The 20,767-nt window shown below is 61.9% G+C and overlaps 1 protein-coding gene across 1 annotated transcript in view; it reads left to right on the top strand.

Moving 5' to 3' along the window:
• The window catches only part of L1CAM (L1 cell adhesion molecule), a 49,928-nt gene that overhangs the window by 16,272 nt on the left and 12,889 nt on the right, over positions 1–20,767 (top strand). Inside the window, 9 exon segments of the mRNA XM_054014910.1 lie at positions 16,637–16,748; positions 16,879–17,063; positions 17,614–17,745; positions 18,467–18,610; positions 18,992–19,103; positions 19,274–19,440; positions 19,715–19,874; positions 19,986–20,110; positions 20,178–20,279. Of these exon segments, the coding sequence (XP_053870885.1) occupies positions 16,637–16,748; positions 16,879–17,063; positions 17,614–17,745; positions 18,467–18,610; positions 18,992–19,103; positions 19,274–19,440; positions 19,715–19,874; positions 19,986–20,110; positions 20,178–20,279 (1,239 nt within the window).

The following is a 20,767-nucleotide window of genomic DNA, read 5'->3' as shown; positions in this document are numbered from 1 at the left end:
CCGATGCAGCTCGCAGGCCGTCTCAAAGGCCTCCAGGAAGTCATCCATGTCCTCCCCCTCCTTGTATGGGGCCATGATGCACTTATCAAAGCTCCGTGCAGTCCTGGGTCCCCCCTCACTCACCACAGCCAGGGGTTCGCTGCCCTTCAATCTCGCCAGTTCCAGTTCATGCTGACGCTGTCTCTCATTCTCCTCCCGTTCATGCTGTCTCTGTCTCTCTTCACGCTGTCTCCGTTTCTCTTTCTCCTCCCGTTCATGCTGACGCTGTCTCTCTTCATGCTGTCTCTGTCGTTCACGATCCTCCAGCTCTCTCAGTTTTAGCTCTTTCTCCCATTCCAGCCAATTCCGCTCCACGGATGCCGAACGTTGCCGGGAGGATCCTCTGCTGGCCGGCGAGCTTCGCCGGGGGGACCCCCTGCTGGCCGGGGGGGTCACGGCGCCCTCGGTATTTGCTGGGCTCCTCCCCACCCTTCCCCTAGGCATAGGAAGGAGGGGTCTCGGGAAGCCCTCAGCAGCCGGCTGACCACTCCCCGCTGGGACAGACACTGGTGCCTGCGCTGCATTTGCCAGGCTGCTTCCCTGAGACACAGGGATCAGTTCGTTCGCGCGATCTTCCGCCTCCAGCCGGGCAATGAGCTGTTCTTTGGTGAGCCTCCCAATGCACAGCCGCCTCTGCTTGCACAGCTCCACCAGGTCGCTCTTAAGCCGCTTGGCATACATCTTCCTGCTGGCCACTCACCGGCCTGTGTGCTCACAGCTCCCCACAGTTCCCAGGGGGACCCCTAGTGTGCCAGCCCTTCTCGAGGTCACCGCCTCTCTGCCAGGGTCGAGCTGCAGACTCCTCCGCCCCTGGGACCACTCGCTGCGATCCCCCCGGGGGACCCTGTTACTGCAAAAGTCCTTCTCGCTGGTCACACACTCCCAGGGATAATAACCGTCTCTCTCTCACTCTTCAGCACACCTGGTCCCTGTCAATCCCCCTTCGTTTTACTGCTCCCCAGTCACTTACTGCAGGAAGCGCCGTCCACGGGGTGCAGTAGATCCCGCCGCTGCCACCAGTTGTCACGGAGTATTGGGGAACTCAGGGCCCTGCACCCCCGGCTTCCTGCGATTCACCATGACTCTCAGCCAGCCAGTAAAGCAGAAGGTTTATTTGGATGACAGGAATACAGTCCAAGACAGGTCTTGCAGGCACAGACAACAGGGCCCCCCTCAGTTAGGTCCAGCTTGGGGTCCCAGGGCATCCCAGCCCACCCCCCTTTGGGGGGAGGGGGGTCAGAGCCATCTCTGCCTCCCAGCCATCTCTCCAGCCCGCTTCCAGCACTCTGCCTTCAGCGACCCCTCCCACAGCCTTTGTTCAGTTCCCGGGCCAAGGTGTCACCTGGCCTCCAACCCCTTCCTGGGTTCTCATGTTACAAGCTCAGGTATTCTCCTTCGGGCAGTCTCCCATCCTCCGATGCAGACTATCCAGCCACACTCCCCTGTCAGCATTCCCACACCGCAGCAAGAACAGGCCCAGTTCGTCACACCCCTAAAGCCAGTATGTCCCCGACCTCTCTCTCCAGGTCCTGAAGATGGTCAGCAGCGCGTCTGCCACGGTGTCTGCCTCGATGGAGGACAAGGCCACCGCCTCAGGGTAGCGCGTAGCAAAATCTACCACCACCAGGATGTATTTCTTCCCTGACCAGGTCACCCTGCTGAGGGGCCCCACTCTGTCCACGGCCACCTTCTGGAAAGGCTCCTCTATGATGGGCAAAGGTCTCAGCGGATCCCGGGCCTTCCCCACCCTCTGGCAAGATTCAGTTCTTCTTCGAGTGCTTGCTCATATCCATTCCATTAGGTGTGTGCGCGCCGCGTGCACGATCGTCGGAGAATTTTCTACCCTAGCAACACCGGCGGGTCGGCTGTGGAGCCCCCTAGAGTGGCGCCTTCATGGTGCTGAATATATACCCCAGCCGACCCGGCGCCCCCTCAGTTCCTTCTTACCGCCCCTGACGGTCGTTGGAACTGTGGAGCGCGGCGTAGCTGTTCTCCACTCTCCCTAGCTTAGTTAGTTATTCACAGTTATAGTTATAGTTCTAGTTTATAGTTAAATAGTTAAATAGTTTTTAAAAAAAAAAAAAAAAAAATTGTTCGGTTGTTATAGTAGTTCAGGGGATTAAGGGGGTCGTCTCCCCCTTTCTCCCCCGGCCGCGGGGCCGGGCTCATGCCCAACGCTCCCGGCTTCAAGCAGTGCGCCTCCTGCGCTAAGCCTATGCCCACGAGCGACCCGCACGACTCCTGTCTGAAGTGCCTGGGAGAGTCCCACCAAACAGATAAGTGCAAGATCTGTAAGGCCTTCAGACCAAGGACCAAGAAAGAGCGGGACTTTCGGCTCCGGCAACTCCTGATGGAGGCGGCACTTAGTCCGGACGCTCCATCAACGAGTCAGGCCCCGGCACCTAGCACCTCGGTGCGCAGTGCCCCAGCGGCACCGGCCTTGCCGACCACGCGAGTGGCGTCGGACAAGCCTCCCCGGCACCGGACCTCGTCGGCACCGCAAGCACAACAAGTGCCTCGGCGCCGGTCATTATCCCCCGGGCATAAAAAAGCCCATAAGACGGGGACCTCCGTGCCGAAGACGCCGGCTCCCCCAGTGCCGGGGGTAGAGCCGCGTCCGCCTGTGGAGCACCGAAAACAGGTGACTCCAGCACCGTCGACTCCGGCTCCGAGGCCGTTGAGTCCGGTGCAGATAGCGTCTCCACCGAGACCGGCGGTGATACAGTGCCTCCCGTCGACTCCAGAGACCTTCGCGGCGGCGAGAGACTTAATAGCTCTCACGGAGCCGGCACCGCCTCAACCACCGGCACCGACGGCACCGTTGACTCGTCCGGTCCAGTCTAGAGGGAAACCTGCCTTGATGCGCCCTCCATCGCAAGGGCTGGAACCACGGCACCGGTCCAGGTCCCGAAGCAGGTCCCCACGCCGCTCGCAGTCCCGGCGCCGAATATCACCTCGGCACCGGTCGTACTCGCGGCCAAGATCTTCGTCGCGGCACCGCTCTACGTCTCGGCACCGCTATGATCGTCGGTACCGATCGACATCGAGACGTAGTTCTCGGCACCGCTACGATCGACGCTCGACGTCGAGAGGCCGCTCCCGGCACCGGGCCTACTCAAGATCACATTCCAGGTCCAGGTCTGACTCTCGGCACCGACGTAGTCATCGGCACCGATCCCGTTCTCAGCACCGTTCACCGGCACCGCACAGGGACCGTTCATCTCTGGGCCGGCACCGTACGGCACCGTACCTTCCGGAGCTCGTCTCGGCGCGGTCGGCACCGCCATGGCCATCCAGATCAGTGTCCCGATCCTCCGATGGGGCATCGAGATCGGCATACCCCCCTCAGGGACAGGCCGATGATCCGGACATGGGCCACTGGCAGGAGGTAGCGGAGGATCCCGCTCAGGGACCTTCACACTGGTCGTTTTGGACCCCGTGGGCGTACCACCAAGCTCAAGGGGCTCCACCACCATCAGCCTCTCGCTCGGTGCACTCTGAGCGAAGGGCCCCAGAGTCCACCATCTCTCGCCCTCCTCCAGGGGGCATGGAGGCCTCCGTGCCCGCACCTGACGTCCTGGACCCAGAGGCAGGTGATGCTCCGCTCCAAGGCTCATTGGACCAGGCCCCGCCCTTGGATCCCTTGCCACCTGAGGCATCTTCCTCATCTTCCCCAGATGAGGCAGTGGCGGGCACAACGAGCACGGGTCCACCCCCGATTGATCTCCGGGCACACCAGGACCTATTACGTAGGGTGGCACGTAATATGGACCTTCAGGCAGAGGAGATTGTGGAGGTGCAGGACCCCATTGTGAACATCCTCTCTGCGGATGCCCCATCCAGAGTGGCGTTACCCCTGATCCGCACGATCCAGGCTAATGCCACTACGATATGGCAAACTCCTGCCTCTATCCCACCCACAGCCAGAGGGGTGGAAAGAAAGTACTTTGTCCCCTCAAAGGACTATGAGTACTTGTATACCCATCCCCAACCGTGTTCACTGGTGGTGGCATCAGTGAATGCAAGGGAGCGCCACGGTCAGCAGGCTGCAGCGCCCAAATCGAAGGAGGCTAAGCGCCTCGATTTGTTTGGCCGTAAAGTTTATTCAGCCGGAGGGCTGCAACTTAGAGCGGCTAACCAGCAGGCGCTCCTGAGCCGCTATAACTTTAATTCCTGGAACTCTATGGGGAAGTTCAAGGAATTGGTTCCCCAAGACTCCAGGGAGGAGTTTGGGGCCTTGATAGAGGAGGGTAAGAAGGTGGCTCGGACCTCCTTGCAGGCCTCCTTGGACATAGCGGACTCGGCTGCGAGGACCCTGGCTTCGGGTATCGCTATGCGGAGGATCTCCTGGCTTCAGGTTTCGGGTTTGCCTCCGGAGCTGCAGCAAACCCTACAGGATCTGCCCTTTGAGGGACATGGATTGTTCTCGGACAAGACGGACTCTCGTCTGCAGAGCCTCAAGGACTCGAGAACAATCATGCGCTCCCTGGGGATGCATGTTGCGGGCCCTCAGCGCAGGCCATTTAGGCCGCAGCCTCAGCGCTTCTACCCCCCCCCCCCACCTCGTCAGAGACAGGACTCGGCCCGGAGGCGAGGGCGAGGTGGTAGAAGAAGGTGGACCGGCCCTCAACCCGGTCAGAACCAGGGGCCACCTAGACCACCTTCAGGCCCCAGGCAGAACTTTTGAAGGTGCGGTCGAGGACGGCGCCCCAGTCATCCCCCAGGATCCAGCCCCCTCCTTTCGGGATCACCTTTCCCATTTCCACCGTGCTTGGTCCCTTATAACTTCGGACCGTTGGGTCCTTCGCACGGTGGACAGGGGATACGCTATCCAGTTTTCTTCTATCCCCCCCTCCCACCCCCCTTCCCCGTCCCTCTTCAGGGACCCTTCTCACGAGCAACTTCTTATACAGGAAGTTTCTACGCTCCTTGCTATGGGGGCCATAGAGGAGGTTCCAGTAGAGTTAAGGGGCAGGGGATTTTATTCCCGGTACTTCCTCATTCCCAAGTCCAAAGGAGGTCTGCGACCCATCTTGGACTTGCGCGGACTCAACAAATTCGTAGTAAAGTTGAAGTTCCGCATGGTCTCTTTGGGGGCCATTATCCCTTCCCTCGATCCTGGAGACTGGTTCGCCGCCCTCGACATGAAAGACGCATACTTTCACATCGCAATTTACCCACCTCACAGACGCTTCCTGCGATTCGTGGTAAGCACGGTGCACTACCAATTTGCAGTCCTTCCCTTCGGCCTATCCTCGGCCCCAAGAGTGTTCACGAAATGTATGGCTGTCGTGGCAGCGTACCTTCGTCGGCAAGGGATACAGGTGTTCCCGTACCTAGATGACTGGCTGGTACGCGGTCGCACCAAAGAGCAAGTTCGAGCTCACGTCCACATAATAGTGCACACATTCAACGAGTTGGGCATCCTACTCAACAAGGACAAATCCACTCTAGAACCTACCCAGAGAATAGATTTCATCGGCGCAGTTCTAGACTCCAGACGTGCACAAGCCATCCTGCCAGACAACCGCTTTGGCACCATCACGAGCCTCATTCAAGGGCTACAGGCCTTCCCAACTACCACGGTGAGGTCGTGCCTTACCCTGCTGGGTCACATGGCTTCCTGCACGTACGTAACCAGGCATGCCAGACTTCGGCTTCGCCCACTCCAGACCTGGGTGTCGTCAATATACCGCCCACATCGGGACAGCCTGAACATGGTGGTCACGGTCCCGAACTCGGTCCTGACCTCCCTCACCTGGTGGCTAGATCACAATGTGGTCTGCGAGGGGATGCCATTTCACGCCCCACAACCCTCTCTGCACCTGGTTACAGACGCTTCATCTCTGGGTTGGGGCGCCCATCTCAACGAACACCATACCCAGGGCCTGTGGACTGCACCCCAGTTAGCCCTGCACATCAATGTTCGGGAACTGATGGCGGTGCGCCTGGCGTGCCAGGCATTTCTCAATCTCCTACGTGGCCGCTGTGTGTTAGTTCTCATCGACAACACCACGGCCATGTTTTACATCAACAAGCAAGGAGGAGCACGTTCGTCAATTCTATGCCAAGAGGCCATTCGCCTGTGGGACTTCTGCATCGCCCACTCAATCCACCTCACGGCATCGTTCCTTCCTGGAGTCCAGAACACTCTAGCGGACCGACTCAGCAGGTCCTTCCAGACGCACGAGTGGTCTATCCGTCCGGACATCATACATTCCGTCTTCCAGAAGTGGGGGTTTCCCCAGATAGACCTGTTTGCTTCTCGAGACAACAGGAAGTGCCACGTGTTCTGCTCCCTGCAAGGTCGAGCTCCGGGCTCCCTCTCGGATGCGTTTCTCCTTCCCTGGAAAGACCACCTGTTTTATGCCTTCCCTCCGTTTCCTCTGGTCCACAAGGTACTGCTCAAATTGCGCAGAGACCAGGCACAGGTAATTCTGGTCGCTCCAGCGTGGCCGAGACAACATTGGTACACCACACTGTTGGAACTCTCGGTTCAGACTCCGATCCCGCTTCCATTATGTCCGGATCTCATCTCTCAAGACCACGGCCGGCTGCGTCACCCCGACCTGCAATCACTCCACCTCACGGCGTGGCTGCTCCATGGTTCACCCAGGCAGAGCAGCAATGCTCGCACTCTGTCCAACAGATTCTGCTGAGCAGTAGGAAGCCCTCAACACGCACCACGTACCTGGCCAAGTGGAAGCGGTTCTCCTGTTGGTGCGAACAACGAGCCACGTCCCCGTTGCAGGCACCCATTCCTCTCATTTTGGAATATCTCCTCTCCCTAAAACAGCAGGGGTTGGCGATATCTTCAATTAGAGTTCACCTGGCCGCTATATTGGCCTTTCACCCAGGGGAACTCGCGTCTTCGGTATTCTCTAACCCGATGGTCGTTAGATTCCTCAAGGGCTTAGACCGGATGTACCCACAACAACGTCAGCCCGTTCAGACGTGGGACCTCAACCTGGTTCTCTCCAAGCTCACAGGTCCCCCATTCGAGCCACTGGCCACCTGTTCACTTTTGTACCTATCCTGGAAGACAGCCTTCCTCGTAGCCATCACCTCAGCAAGGCGCGTTTCTGAACTCAGAGCGCTTACATCCGAGCCCCCTTATACGGTTTTCCATAAGGATAAAGTGCAGCTTCGTCCACATCCTGCCTTTCTCCCTAAGGTGGTTTCTCCATTTCACATCAATCAGGATATATTTCTCCCGGTCTTTCATCCTAAACCACATGCTACTCGCCAGGATCAACGTTTGCATTCTCTGGACGTACGCAGGGCCCTGGCCTTCTATATTGACCGCACAAGGCACTTTAGAAAGACGACACAACTCTTCGTTGCAGTGGCCGACCGAATGAAAGGCTCACCGGTCTCCTCACAACGCTTATCCTCCTGGATTACGTCTTGCATCCGGACTTGCTATGACCTGGCAGGTGTCCCAGCACCGCACCTCACCGCTCACTCCACGAGGGCCCAAGCTTCCTCGACTGCTTTCCTGGCACATGTTCCGATCCAGGACATTTGTAGAGCGGCGGTTTGGTCATCAGTCCACACGTTTACAGCTCACTATGCACTAGTGCAGCAGTCCAGGGACGATGCTGCTTTCGGATCAGCGGTTTTGCACACAGCAATGTCTCACTCCGACCCCACCACCTAAGTTGGGCTTGGGAGTCACCTAATGGAATGGATATGAGCAAGCACTCGAAGAAGAAAAGACGGTTACTCACCGTTGTAACTGTTGTTCTTCGAGATGTGTTGCTCATATCCATTCCAAACCCGCCCCCCGTCCCCACTGTCGGAGTAGCCGGCAAGAAGGAACTGAGGGGGCGCCGGGTCGGCTGGGGTATATATTCAGCGCCATGAAGGCACCACTCTAGGGGGCTCCACAGCCGACCCGCCGGTGTTGCTAGGGTAGAAAATCTTCCGACGATCGTGCACGCGGCGCGCGCACACCTAATGGAATGGATATGAGCAACACATCTCGAAGAACAACAGTTACAACGGTGAGTAACCGTCTTTTCGCCCTGAACCAGTCCATTCCTGGTACAGGAATCCCCTCTCCCACAGGAATCGCTCCCGGCTGTCCTCCCCCTGGGATCCTGCACTGTCGTGGCCAGCCAGGGCCCTCAGTTCCTCCAGGGAGGGACCCACCTGCAGCTCCGTTTGGAATTCAGCTGATGGGTCTGAGGATGCAGCCCTGGCTGGTGGCGCCTCAGTTTCCCCACCCTGGGACGGAGGCTCCGGCCCAGCCCTGTCGAGCCCTACCCTCGGCGCTTTAGCCCCCCCTCGGGAGGTCCCGCGCCCCTCGCTGGCTCTGGCTCCGGGTAAGGACCAGGGCGCTATGAGTGTCCTCCGGCCAGTTCTCCAAGTCATTACCCATTAGCACCGCGGTAGGCAGGTGGTCGTGCACCCCAACCTCTTTGGGTCCCTCCTTAGCCCCCCATTTCAGGTGTATCCTTGCTACAGGCACCTTGACGGGGGGCCAAAACACTCCCCTCAGGGTCAGGTAGGCATCGGGCACTAGCTGGTCTGGGTCCACCACCTCGGACCGCACCAGCGTCACCTCTGCACCTGTGTCCCAGAACCCCTGGACACGTCTTCCCCCCCATCTCAATGGGGATGATGTGGCGATTGTCCCGCGGGGCCTGTCCCACGCTCACCCGGCAGATTGGGTACGGCTGCCCTGGACCTGGGGCCTCGCCTTCCCCTGATGGCCTGGCCTCGTGGTCCCCTCCCCCTGGCACAGCCCTCTCGACTGCAGCCCCTGGGCCCGGCGGTGCCCCCTCTCGTTGGGCTTCCACCCAGTTAACACCCCGCGGGTTCTGCTTGGCCGTCATTTCCTTCATCTTCAGGCACTGTGCCACCTTGTGCCCCTTTTGGCCACAGTAATTACACCTCATGTCCCTCAAGTCCCTGATGTGGGTCTCCCCCCTGTCCCCGATCTACTGTCCACAAACTCATCTGCCAGCGCCCCTGCACGGCACAGATCTTTGGGCTTCCGGTCCACTAGCCACATCTTAAGGTCTGGGGGGCAGATGTCCTACAGCTGCTCCAACCCCACCAGGTTATACACGTCCTCTGCAGTATGGCCCCTGCGCCCTTCCCCCACTTGCGGAAATATTCCCCCACCAAGTTGGTGACCTCCTTGTAAGAGACACCTGGGGCCTTGCGCACACCCCGGAATCGTTTCCTGTACGCCTCGGGGATCAGTTCAAACTTCAGCAGCAAAGCCTGTTTGAACAGGTCATAGTCCCCCGTCTCAACACCATCCATTTGGCTGAACGCCTGCATGGCTTTGGGACCCAGCCGGGGGGTCAGACAGCGAAGCCTGTCTGCGGGGTCAATCTGGTTCAGATCACAAGCCTTCTCAAAGGCTGTGAGGTCGGCATCGATGTCCCCCCGGCCTCGAACTGGGGCAGCAGTTTGGTGTCCAGATTCCCCACACCACTGGTGTCTCGGGGCCCTTCCCCACTTACCCCGCGGCAGGCCCTCTTGGCCCGTCTCTCGTCCATCTCCAAGTCGTACTTCTGCTGTTCTACACGGTCCACTCGTTCTCTCTCTCTGTCCACCAGCCTCCGCTCCTCCAGCTCCTTCGCTTCCAGCTGCAGCTCCAGTCTCCGCAGCTCCTCTAGGGAGGAACCGGACTGGGGTCTGTGATGGAGCAGGGAGCAGGGCAGATTTGACCTGGGAATGTTGCAGGGGGATTGCAGTGAGGAGGGGGGACTTCCCTTGAAGGAAGCTACCTGAGCTGTAACCTGAGCCAGGAAGGGGGAGAATTAACACCTTCTGCCCGGGAGACTGAACAAAGGAGAGGAGCAGCGGGAGTAGTTGGGAGTTTAGTTTCGGTTTGAGCTGGGTGGTGCAACGCAGGGAACCCCAAGCTGGGGTCTAAGCTCCCTGAACCTCCCAGAGGGACCTAATTGAGGGGGTCTGGTCGTACCTACACGCTCTGCTTGAGACTGTGTTCCTGTCCTTAAATAAACCTTCTGCTTTACTGGCTGGTTGAGAGTCGCAGTGAATCTCGGGAAGAGGGGTGCAGGGCCCTGACTCCCCCACACTCCGCAACAACTGGTGGCAGGGTTGGGATCTACTGCACCCCGTGGACGGTGCTTCCTGCAGTAAGTGACTGGGGAGCAGTAAAATGAAGGGGGATTGACGGGGACCAGGCGTGCTGAAGAGTGAGAGAGAGATGGTTATTACCCCTGGGAGTGTGTGACCAGCGAGAAGGACTTTTGCAGTAACAGGGTCCCCCGGGGGGATCGCAGCGAGTGGTCCCAGGGGCGGAGGAGTCTGCAGCTCGACCCTGGCAGAGAGGTGGTGACCTCGAGAAGGGCTGGCACACTAGGGGACCCCCTGGGAACTGTGGGGAGCTGTGAGCACACAGGCCGGTGAGTGGCCAGCAGGAAGATGTATGCCAAGCGGCTTAAGAGCGACCTGGTGGAGCTGTGCAAGCAGAGGGGGCTGTGCATTGGGAGGCTCACCAAAGAACAGCTCATTGCCCGGCTGGAGGCGGAAGATCACGCGAATGAACTGATCCCTGTGTCTCAGGGAAGCAGCCTGGCAAATGCAGCGCAGGCACCAGTGTCTGTCCCAGCTGGGAGTGGTCAGCCGGCTGCTGAGGGCTTCCCGAGACCCCTCCTTCCTATGCCTAGGGGAAGGGTGGGGAGGAGCCCAGCAAATACCGAAGGCGCCGTGACCCCCCCGGCCAGCAGGGGACCCTCCCGGCGAAGCTCGCCGGCCAGCAGAGGATCCTCCCGGTGACGTTCGGCATCCGGGGAGCGGAATTGGCTGGAATGGGAGAAAGAGCTAAAACTGAGAGAGCTGGAGGATCGTGAACAACAGAGACAGCATGAACGGGAGGAGAAAGAGAGACAGAGACAGCATGAAGAGAGACAGCGTCAGCTTGAACTAGAACTGGCGAGACTGAGGGGCAGCGAACCCCCGGCTGCGGTGAGTGAGGGAGGACCCAGGACTGCACGGAGCTTTGATAAGTGCATCATGGCCCCACACAAGGAGGGGGAGGACATGGATGACTTCCTGGAGGCCTTTGAGATGGCCTGCAAGCTGCACCGGGTTGATCCCGCGGACAGACTCCGGGTCCTTACCCCCTTACTGGACCCCAAAGCCGTGGCATTGTACCGCCAACTGGAAGAGGCAGAGAAAGGGGACTACGAACTATTCAAAAAGGCCCTGCTACGTGAGTTTGGGCTGACTCCTGAGATGTACCGGGAAAGGTTCTGGAGTCAGGATAAAACCCCTGAGATCTCATATCTGCAACTAGCCGTCCGCATGGAAGGATACGCCAGCAAGTGGGCTGGTGGGGCCCAGACGAAGGAGGACCTGGTCAAACTGCTGGTGCTGGAGCAACTGTATGAGCGGTGCCCATCCGACCTGAGGCTGTGGTTGGTGGACAGAAAGCCAGAGAACCCGCGACACGCAGGGCAGCTGGCCGATGAGTTTGTAAAGAGCCGGTCAGGGGGTGGCAGGGAGGAGCCCCAAAGGAACAGGCCCGCCGCGATGCAGAGAGAGAGTCACCCTGGGACCTCCCAAAGGGGGAATATGGGGAATCCCCTCCCACGGGGAATGCCCAGCATCAGGGACAACCGACCGGCTCGAGGGGACCCACGGGACATGAGCTGCTATTACTGCGGCCGAAGAGGCCACGTTCGGGCCCAGTGCCCCAAGCTCAAAGACAGACTGAGCAGACCGAACCCGCACCGGGTTAACTTGGTAGAGGCCCAGACGGACGAGGGGCAGGCTTCTCACGCAAGAGGGGCTGGCAGCTTATCAACTGCTCAAGAGAGAGAAGGGCCCCCGGCCAGCTTCTCTAGGGGGCCAGATGCTCCGGATTCAAAGTTCTCCGTTTACAGGGTTGGCGCGGGGCTGTCCCTGCGGAGCGAGTGCCTTGTTCCCCTGGAGGTGGATGGGAAGAAAGTTTATGGATACTGGGACATGGGCGCAGAGGTGACACTGGCCCGGCCCGAGGTGGTGGCCCCAGATCGGGTGGTGCCCAACACCTTCCTGACCCTGACCGGGGTGGGCGGGACCCCATTCAAGGTTCCCGTAGCGAGGGTACACCTGAAATGGGGGGCCAAGGAGGGCCCCAAGGACGTGGGAGTGCACCACCATTTGCCCACTGAGGTGTTGATGGGGGGGGACCTAGAGGACTGGCCAAGCAGCCCCCAGACCGCCTTAGTCGTGACCCGTAGCCAGAGCCGGCGAGGGGCACTACGCCCTGACCTTGGGAAGGATGTCACACCGGAGGCACCGAACCCTTCCCAGGTGGGGAGGGAACACCCCAGGACAGGCCTCGGGGTGGCTGGGGCTTCCGACCCAGCCGACGAGAGGGAGCAGGTCCCCATCCCTTCCCCAGCCGCCGAGTTCCAGGCCGAGTTGCAGAAGGACCCCTCCCTGCGGAAGCTAAGGGGCCTGGCTGACCTCAGTGTGGTACAGACCATGAGGAGAGGATGCAAGGAGAGGTTCCTGTGGGAGAAGGGGTTCCTGTACTGAGAGTGGGCTCCCCCAGGGGAAGTGGAGTCGTGGGGGATCAGGAGGCAGCTGGTGGTTCCCCAGAAGTTTCGCCACAAGCTACTGTACCTGGCCCATGACATCCCTCTCGCAGGGCACCAGGGGATCCGGCGCACCAGGCAGAGGCTGCTACAGAACTTTTACTGGCCCGGGGTCTTCACCAACGTCCGGCAGTACTGCCGATCCTGTGACCCCTGCCAGAGGGTGGGGAAGGCCCGGGACAAGGGGAAGGCAGCATTGAGACCTTTGCCCATCATAGAGGAGCCTTTCCAGAAGGTGGCCATGGACATAGTGGGACCTCTCAGCAAGACGACCCGGTCTGGGAAGAAATACATCCTGGTGGTGGTAGATTTCGCCACCCGCTACCCCGAGGCAGTGCCCTTATCGTCCATTGAAGCAGACACTGTGGCGGATGCGCTGCTGATCATTTTCAGCCGAGTGGGGTTCCCCAAGGAAGTCTTGACGGACCAAGGGTCCAACTTCATGTCGGCCCTACTCCGGTGCTTGTGGGAGAGATGTGGGGTCCGGCACAACTGGGCCTCATCATATCACCCCCAATCCAACGGGCTGGTGGAGAGGTTCAATGGGACGCTAAAAATGATGCTGAAAACATTTATGAATCAGCACCCGCAGGACTGGGACAAGTACTTACCTCACCTGCTGTTTGCGTACAGGGAGGTACCCCAGGAGTCTACCGGGTTTTCGCCTTTCGAACTGCTATATGGAAGGCGGGTAAGGGGGCCCCTGGACCTGATGAGAGACGAATGGGAGGGGAAGGCCACTCCTGACGGAGAGTCGGTGGTGGAGTATGTCCTGACCTTCCGGGAACGACTTGCCGAGCTCATGGGCCTGGCCAGGGAGAATCTGGCCAGAGCCCAGAGGAAGCAGAAGGTCTGGTATGACCGCACAGCACGGGCCCGCGCCTTCGCCACTGGGGATCAGGTGATGGTCCTCATCCCCGTGAGGAAAAACAAACTCCAGGCCGCCTGGGAAGGGCCCTTCAAGGTTGTCAAGCAACTAAACGAGGTAAACTATGTGGTGGAGCTGTCGAACCAGGCACACCACCACCGGGTGTACCATGTGAATATGATGAAGCCATATTATGACAGGGGGAATATGGTGTTGGCCGTGTGTGGACAGTGGGAGGGGCAGGGAGATGACCCTTTAGTAGATCTATTCCCTGGGACAAGAGTTGGCTTCCCCCTGGAAGCAATTCCCCTCTCTGATCGGCTAACCCCTGCCCAGCGGGCTGAGATCGGAGGGGTGCTGCATCTGTACCAGCAGCTGTTTTCCAACCAGCCTGGGCGCACTAATCTGACTGTCCACCGGGTGCAGACAGGATCGCACCCGCCTATAAAATGCTCCCCCTTCCGAGCCACAGGGAAAACTGCTCAGGACCTGGAAAGAGAGGTCAATGACATGCTGGCTTTGGGGGTGATCCAGCCGTCTTCCAGCCCTTGGGCCTCGCCGGTGGTGCTGGTCCCCAAAAAGGACGGGTCAATCCGGTTCTGTGTGGACTATCGGAAGCTCAATGCCATCACTGTAGCCGATGCCTACCCCATGCCCAGGCCGGACGAGCTCCTAGACAAGCTGGGAGGTGCTCGGTACCTTACCACCATGGATCTTACAAAGGGCTATTGGCAAGTGCCGCTGGATGCAGATGCCAGGCTGAAATCGGCCTTTGTCACCCCTCTGGGGCTCTGAGTTCCTGACCCTGCCCTTCGGCCTCAAGGGAGCGCCGGCCACCTTCCAGCGCCTGGTGGATCAGCTACTGAGGGGGATGGAGAGTTTTGCCGTGGCGTATATCGATGACATCTGTGTCTTTAGCCAGACCTGGGAGGACCACATATCCCAGGTTAGACAAGTGCTGGACCGACTCCAGAAGGCTGGGCTGACCGTAAAACCGGAGAAGTGCAAGGTGGGGATGGCTGAGGTATCCTACCTAGGCCACCGGGTGGGAAGCGGCTGCCTAAAGCCGGAACCAGCCAAAGTGGAGGTGATCAGAGACTGGCCCGCTCCTCAAACCAAAAAGCAGGTCCAAGCCTTTATTGGGATGGCAGGGTACTATCGGAGGTTCGTGCCCCACTTTAGCGCCATAGCCGCCCCCATCACTGAGCTGTGCAAGAAGGGGAAGCCAGACAAAGTGGTCTGGACCGAGGAGTGCCAGGAGGCTCTCCGGACGCTGAAGGAGGCTCTGGTCAGTGGCCCAGTTCTGGCAAACCCAGACTTTGACAAGCCCTTTATGGTGTTCACCGACGCCTCAGACACAGGACTGGGGGCGGTGTTAATGCAGGAGGATGAAAAGGGGGAGAGACACCCCATCGTGTACCTGAGCAAGAAGTTGCTACCCCGGGAGCAGAACTACGCGGCCATCGAGAAGGAATGCCTGGCCATGGTGTGGGCCCTCAAGAAACTAGAGCCATATCTCTTTGGGCGTCACTTCACCGTGCACACCGACCACTCTCCCCTGACCTGGCTGCACCAGATGAAAGGAGCCAACGCCAAGCTCCTGAGGTGGAGCCTGCTCCTGCAGGATTATGACATGGACGTGGTCCATGTGAAGGGACGTGACAACCTGATAGCGGACGCGTTGTCCCGGAGAGGGAGCCCTGAACTTCCCCAGGTCACTGGTCAGAGTGACCCCGCTCAGTTCAGTCTCGAAGGGGGGAGAGATGTGACGGAGCAGGGAGCAGGGCAGATTTGACCTGGGAATGTTGCAGGGGGGTTGCAGTGGGGATGTGGGACTTCCCTTGAAGGAAGCTACCTGAGCTGTAACCTGAGCCAGGAACGGGGGTGGGGAGAATTAACACCTTCTGCCCGGGAGACTGAACAAAGGAGAGGAGCAGCGGGAGGAGTTGGGAGTTTAGTTTCGGTTGGGGCTGGGTGGTGCAACGCAGGGAACCCCAAGCTGGGGTCTAAGCTCCCTGAACCTCCCCGAGGGACCTAATTGAGGGGGTCTGGTCGTACCTACACGCTCTGCTTGAGACTGTGTTCCTGTCCTTAAATAAACCTTCTGCTTTACTGGCTGGTTGAGAGTCGCAGTGAATCTCGGGAAGAGGGGTGCAGGGCCCTGACTCCCCCACACTCCGCAACAGGGTCTCCCTGTACTGACTGGGGAGTCAGGTCTGACCCACTCCCGGTCACTACACAGACTGCCCCCCCCCCCCGGCTACTCCCCGGCTCTCCGGGCACCCCGGGAGCCCCCCTGGGGTCTGGAGCCTGCACCTCAGACGGGTCATTCTCTACCAGCTGAGCAATCAGCGGCTCCTTAGTGACCCTCCCCACGCTCAGCCCCCTCTCCCTGCACAGACGGGCCGGGTCGCTCTGACGGAGCTGGTTCTAGGCCATGTCCAGGCTGGTTCCGTTCAATACCCTCGTTCTATCGCTGGCAGCCACTCACTGCAAAGCGCCTGCGCCCGCAGCCAACGTCTACAGGGTGCATCCGCGAAACATCCCACTGCTGACACCACGTTGTCATGGACTCACTCCTGGCCCCGTGCAGTCCGTGGGGCGAACCCCCGTCAGAGCAACAGCCCTTCTCGGGGTCCCCTCTCTCCCAGGGGTCAGGCCCCTCCACCTCCTGGAGCCGCACCCCTCTGAGCCTTAGCACGTCTGTCTCTGCCGTGGGCCCCCCAGGGAATCTCTCGCTCTGGGCCCCCCATCTCCTCGCTCCCAGAGGGAATAATGCCCCCCCCCCGTTCTCTAGCCCGGAGGGACTCTCAGCCAGCATCGCACAGGAGGGTTATAGAGCGTCTGACCCCAGCACAGGAAACTCTCCGCCCTCAGGCCTGGCCCCCCTCAGCCCAGCACATCCCAGTCTCCCTGCATCCAGGGGGGCTCTGCCTGCTCCCCCTCTCCAGCCCCGAGCCCCCCTGCTCCCCAGCTGGGCATCTGATACTCCCGGCCCCAAGCCAGGGAAACAGGGTCGCCTGGGCCCCTCTCCCCTCTTCTGTCCTCTGGCCCCCAGCAACACCCAGGGAAACTGAGTCCCACCCCCTCAGCATGCAAACCATTGGAAACCTCCCGCCACTGCTTGGTGCTGACCCCCTCCCTGTCTCCCCTGCAGCCAACTCGGTGAAGTATCGCCAGCCCCGGATGATGGTGCCGCCCGGGGAGAGCAGCTCCCACGTCGCCCTGCGGGGTTCCAGCCTGGCCCTGGAGTGCATCGCGGAGGGCTTGTGAGTGGGGCGGGCGCTTGGGGGGTACTGGGGGGCTGCGGGTTGAGGGCTATGGGGGTGGGTGTTACGGGGGCTGTGGGGGGGCCTGTCTGACCCCCCCAGCCCCATGTCAGCCCCCCTCTGCCCCCAGCCCCACGCCCACTGTGGAGTGGATCCGTCTGAACGGCCCCCTGCCCGCGGAGCGCACGGCCCTGGAGAACTCCCAGAAAACTCTGCGGATCCGGGACGTGCTGGAGGAGGACGACGGGGAGTATCAGTGTATCGCCCACAACACGCAGGGCACCACCCGCCACATCTACACCGTCACCGTGGAAGGTACCGGCGGGGGCTGCGGGACAGGAGTGAGGGGCACCAGTAGGGCTGGGGGGGGCTGGGCTGGCAGGGGCTGCGGGTCGGGAGTGAGGGGCACCGGCAGGGCTGGGGGGGGCAGGGCTGGGCTGGCAGGGGGCTGCGGGTCGGGAGTGAGGGGCACCGGCAGAGCTGGGGGGCAGGGCCAGGCCAGCAGGGGGCTGCGGGTCGGGAGTGAGGGGCACCGGCAGGGCTGGGGGGGGCTGGGCTGGCAGGGGCTGCGGGTCGGGAGTGAGGGGCACCGGCAGAGCTGGGGGGCAGGGCCAGGCCAGCAGGGGGCTGCGGGTCGGGAGTGAGGGGCACCGGCAGGGCTGGGGGGGGCTGGGCTGGCAGGGGCTGCGGGTCGGGAGTGAGGGGCACCGGCAGGGCTGAGGGGGACAGGGCTGGGCTGGCAGGGGCTGTGGGTCAGGAGTGAGGGGCACCGGCAGAGCTGGGGCGGGGGGGGGCAGGGCCAGGCCAGCAGGGGGCTGCGGGTCAGGAGTGAGGGGCACCGGCTCTCACCCCCTTTCCCCCCCAGCCGCCCCCTACTGGGCACAGCAGCCCCACAGCCGGGTGTACGGCCCCGGGGAGAACATTCGGCTCGACTGCTCCGTCTACGGGAAACCCAAACCCCGGGTGTCCTGGAGGGTCAATGGCGTCCCCTGGGCAGGTGAGAACGGGGGGAGGGGCTGGGCAGGATGTAGCGGATTGTGGGGGAGTCAGGGCCCTGCACCCCTCTTCCCGAGATTCACTGCGACTCTCAACCAGCCAGTAAAGCAGAAGGTTTATTTAAGGACAGGAACACAGTCTCAAGCAGAGCGTGTAGGTACGACCAGACCCCCTCAATTAGGTCCCTCTGGGAGGTTCAGGGAGCTTAGACCCCAGCTTGGGGTTCCCTGCGTTGCACCACCCAGCCCCAACCGAAACTAAACTCCCAACTACTCCCGCTGCTCCTCTCCTTTGTTCAGGCTCCCGGGCAGAAGGTGTTAATTCTCCCCACCCCCGTTCCTGGCTCAGGTTACAGCTCAGGTAGCTTCCTTCAAGGGAAGTCCCACATCCCCACTGCAACCCCCTGCAACATTCCCAGGTCAAATCTGCCCTGCTCCGTCACACAGGACACGGGGTGGGGAGGGGGCGGGATGTGGGAGCGGGGACAGTGGGTGGGGCTGGGCAGTGGGCGGGGCCGGTCCGTGGGTGGGGGCGGGTCGGTGGGTGGACCAGTGGGCGTGGCAATGGGCGGGGCAGTGGGCGGGGCTGGGGCCGGGGGGGGCAGTGGGCGGGGCCAGGCAATGGGTGGGGCAGTGGGTGGGGGCGGGGCTGTGGGCGGGACCAGGGCAGTGGGCGGGACACGGGGCATCTCTGCTGCCCCCCCAGCCGCATCTCGCCCCCAGAGCTGGCGCCGGACTCGGCGCGGACGCTGCGCTCGGGGGCCCTGATCCTCACTCAGGTGCAGCCCAACGACTCGCTGGTGACGCAGTGCGAGGCCGTGAACCGCCACGGCCGCCTGCTGGCCAACGCCTACATCTACGTCATCCGTGAGTGCCTGGTGACCGCCGCCCCGGCAACCATCCATCATCCCCCCTAGCGACCGCTCCCTAGCAACCACCCCCAGCAACCATCAATCATCCCCCAGCAACCAACCACCCCCAGCAACCAACCACTGGCAGCTGGGCCTAGGTTACAGCTTCCTCATCCCCCTACCAGCCACCCCCGAGCAACCACCACCCCGGCAACCAGCCCAGCCCTGGCAACCGTCCCCCAGCAACCAGCCCTTGGCAACCGTCCCATCTCTGGCACCCTCTCCCCCAAGGGCAGCTCCCAGGGGCCCATCCTACCAGGCATCCCCTGGGTGGGTGGGTTTGGGGGTGCAGGGGCGGGGATGGGTCCAGAGCCCCCCTTACCTCCCCCCCCTGCAGAGCTCCCGGCGAAGATCCTGACCCCGGACGAGCAGCGCTACACCGTGGTGGAGAACCAGACGGCGTCCCTGGACTGCCAGACCTTCGGGGCACCCATGCCCAGCGTGGAGTGGTGAGGGGACCCCCCGTGTGCGCGCTCCCTGCCCCCCCTGCACTGCTGCCCCCAGACACCACCTCCTTCCCTCTCACTCGCCCCCACTGTGTGCCCCCGGCGCTGCGAGCTTCCCCGCAGCAGTGCCCTGGGCAGGGTGCCAAGTGCCCCTGACATGCCCCCGCTGGCAGGTTCACCGAGCGGATGGAGCCAGCCCTGCAGGACGAACGCGCCTTCGTCCACACCAACGGCACCTTGCGCCTGAGCCGGGCCCAGCGCCAGGACACCGGCGCCTACGTCTGCCTCGCCCAGAACGACCAGAACAACGTCACCATCAACGCCTGGCTTGAGGTCAAAGGTGCGGCCCCCGCGCCCCCCAGCATGCCGCGGGGCGGGCCGGGAAGGGAGGGGCTGAGGGGGGAGCAGGGCATGCTGGGAAGGGAGGGGCTGAGGGGCGGAGTTTGGCGGAAAGGGAGGGGCTGAGGGGGGAGCGGGGCAGAAAGGGAGGGGCCGAGGGGAGAGCAGGGAGGGCCGAGAAGGGAGGGGCTGGGGGCACAGCAGGGCATGCTGGGAAGGGAGGCAGCCCGGGCGCTGCCCCCTGTCACCCCCCGTCCCGTCCTGTCCCGTCCCAGGCGCGACGCGGATCGAGCTGGGACCCCAAAGTGCTGTGGTGAAGAAATTCAGCAACGTGACCTTCCAGTGCCGGGCACGGTTTGACGAGACGCTGCCGGAGCGCGGAGTCGAGTGGCGGCGGGACGGGCGCCTCATCCAGGAGTCGGACGACAGTGACAAGTGAGGGGGGAGCAGGGCACTGCTGGGGGAAGCTCACAGCGCTGGGGGGACCCGGCTGGGGCACTGCTGGGGAAGCTCGCAGCGCCAGGCTCACCCGCCCCCTCCCCTTAGGTACACCATCGCGCCTGGCTGGCTGCGGATCGCCGACGTGGACTACACGGACCAGGGCGTGTACAGCTGCCGGGCGCACACGGCGCTGGACGCGGCGGAGGAGAGCGCCGAGCTGCGGGTGGTGGGTACGTCCCCGGGCGGGTGGCGCGGGGGGGGCTGCCCGGGTCGGTTCTGACCCGTTTCTGCCCCCAGGCCGCCCCGGGCCGGTACTGGAGCTGCAGGTGTCGGAGCAGCAGGAGCGCCGCGTGAAGCTGAGTTGGACCCCGGGGGATGATCACAACAGCCCCATTGAAAGTAAGAAGGGGACCCCCCCGGTCCCCCAGATCCCGGGGCATCTCCCCTTCCCCCCCAGCCCCATTGCCTTTGCTGCAGCTCGGGACACTCCCTTCCCCAGGCCAGGCAGCTGGGGGGCGGGCAGTTCTGGGGGGACTCGGGGCAGTTCCCGGTGGGAATTGGGGGACTGGCCTGTTCTGGGGGGACTCAAGGGGGGCAGGCGGTTTGGGGGGTGTCGGAGGAGGGTCCGGGGGGTTCCGGGGGACTCAAGGGGGGCAGGCGGTTTGGGGGGTGTCGGAGGAGGGTCCGGGGGGTTCCGGGGGACTCAAGGGGGGCAGGCGGTTTGGGGGGTGTCGGAGGAGGGTCCGGGGGGTTCCGCGGGACTCAAGGGGGGCAGGCGGTTTGGGGGGTGTCGGAGGAGGGTCCGGGGGGTTCCGGGGGACTCAAGGGGGGCAGGCGCTTTTGGGGGGTGTTGGGGGCCGTTCTGGGGGGCGGGGCGGGGGACTCCG

This window comes from Malaclemys terrapin (assembly GCF_027887155.1).
Source record: "Malaclemys terrapin pileata isolate rMalTer1 chromosome 20 unlocalized genomic scaffold, rMalTer1.hap1 SUPER_20_unloc_1, whole genome shotgun sequence".
Classification (NCBI taxonomy): domain Eukaryota; kingdom Metazoa; phylum Chordata; order Testudines; family Emydidae; genus Malaclemys; species Malaclemys terrapin.
This window is presented reverse-complemented; position numbering and strand designations above follow the sequence as displayed.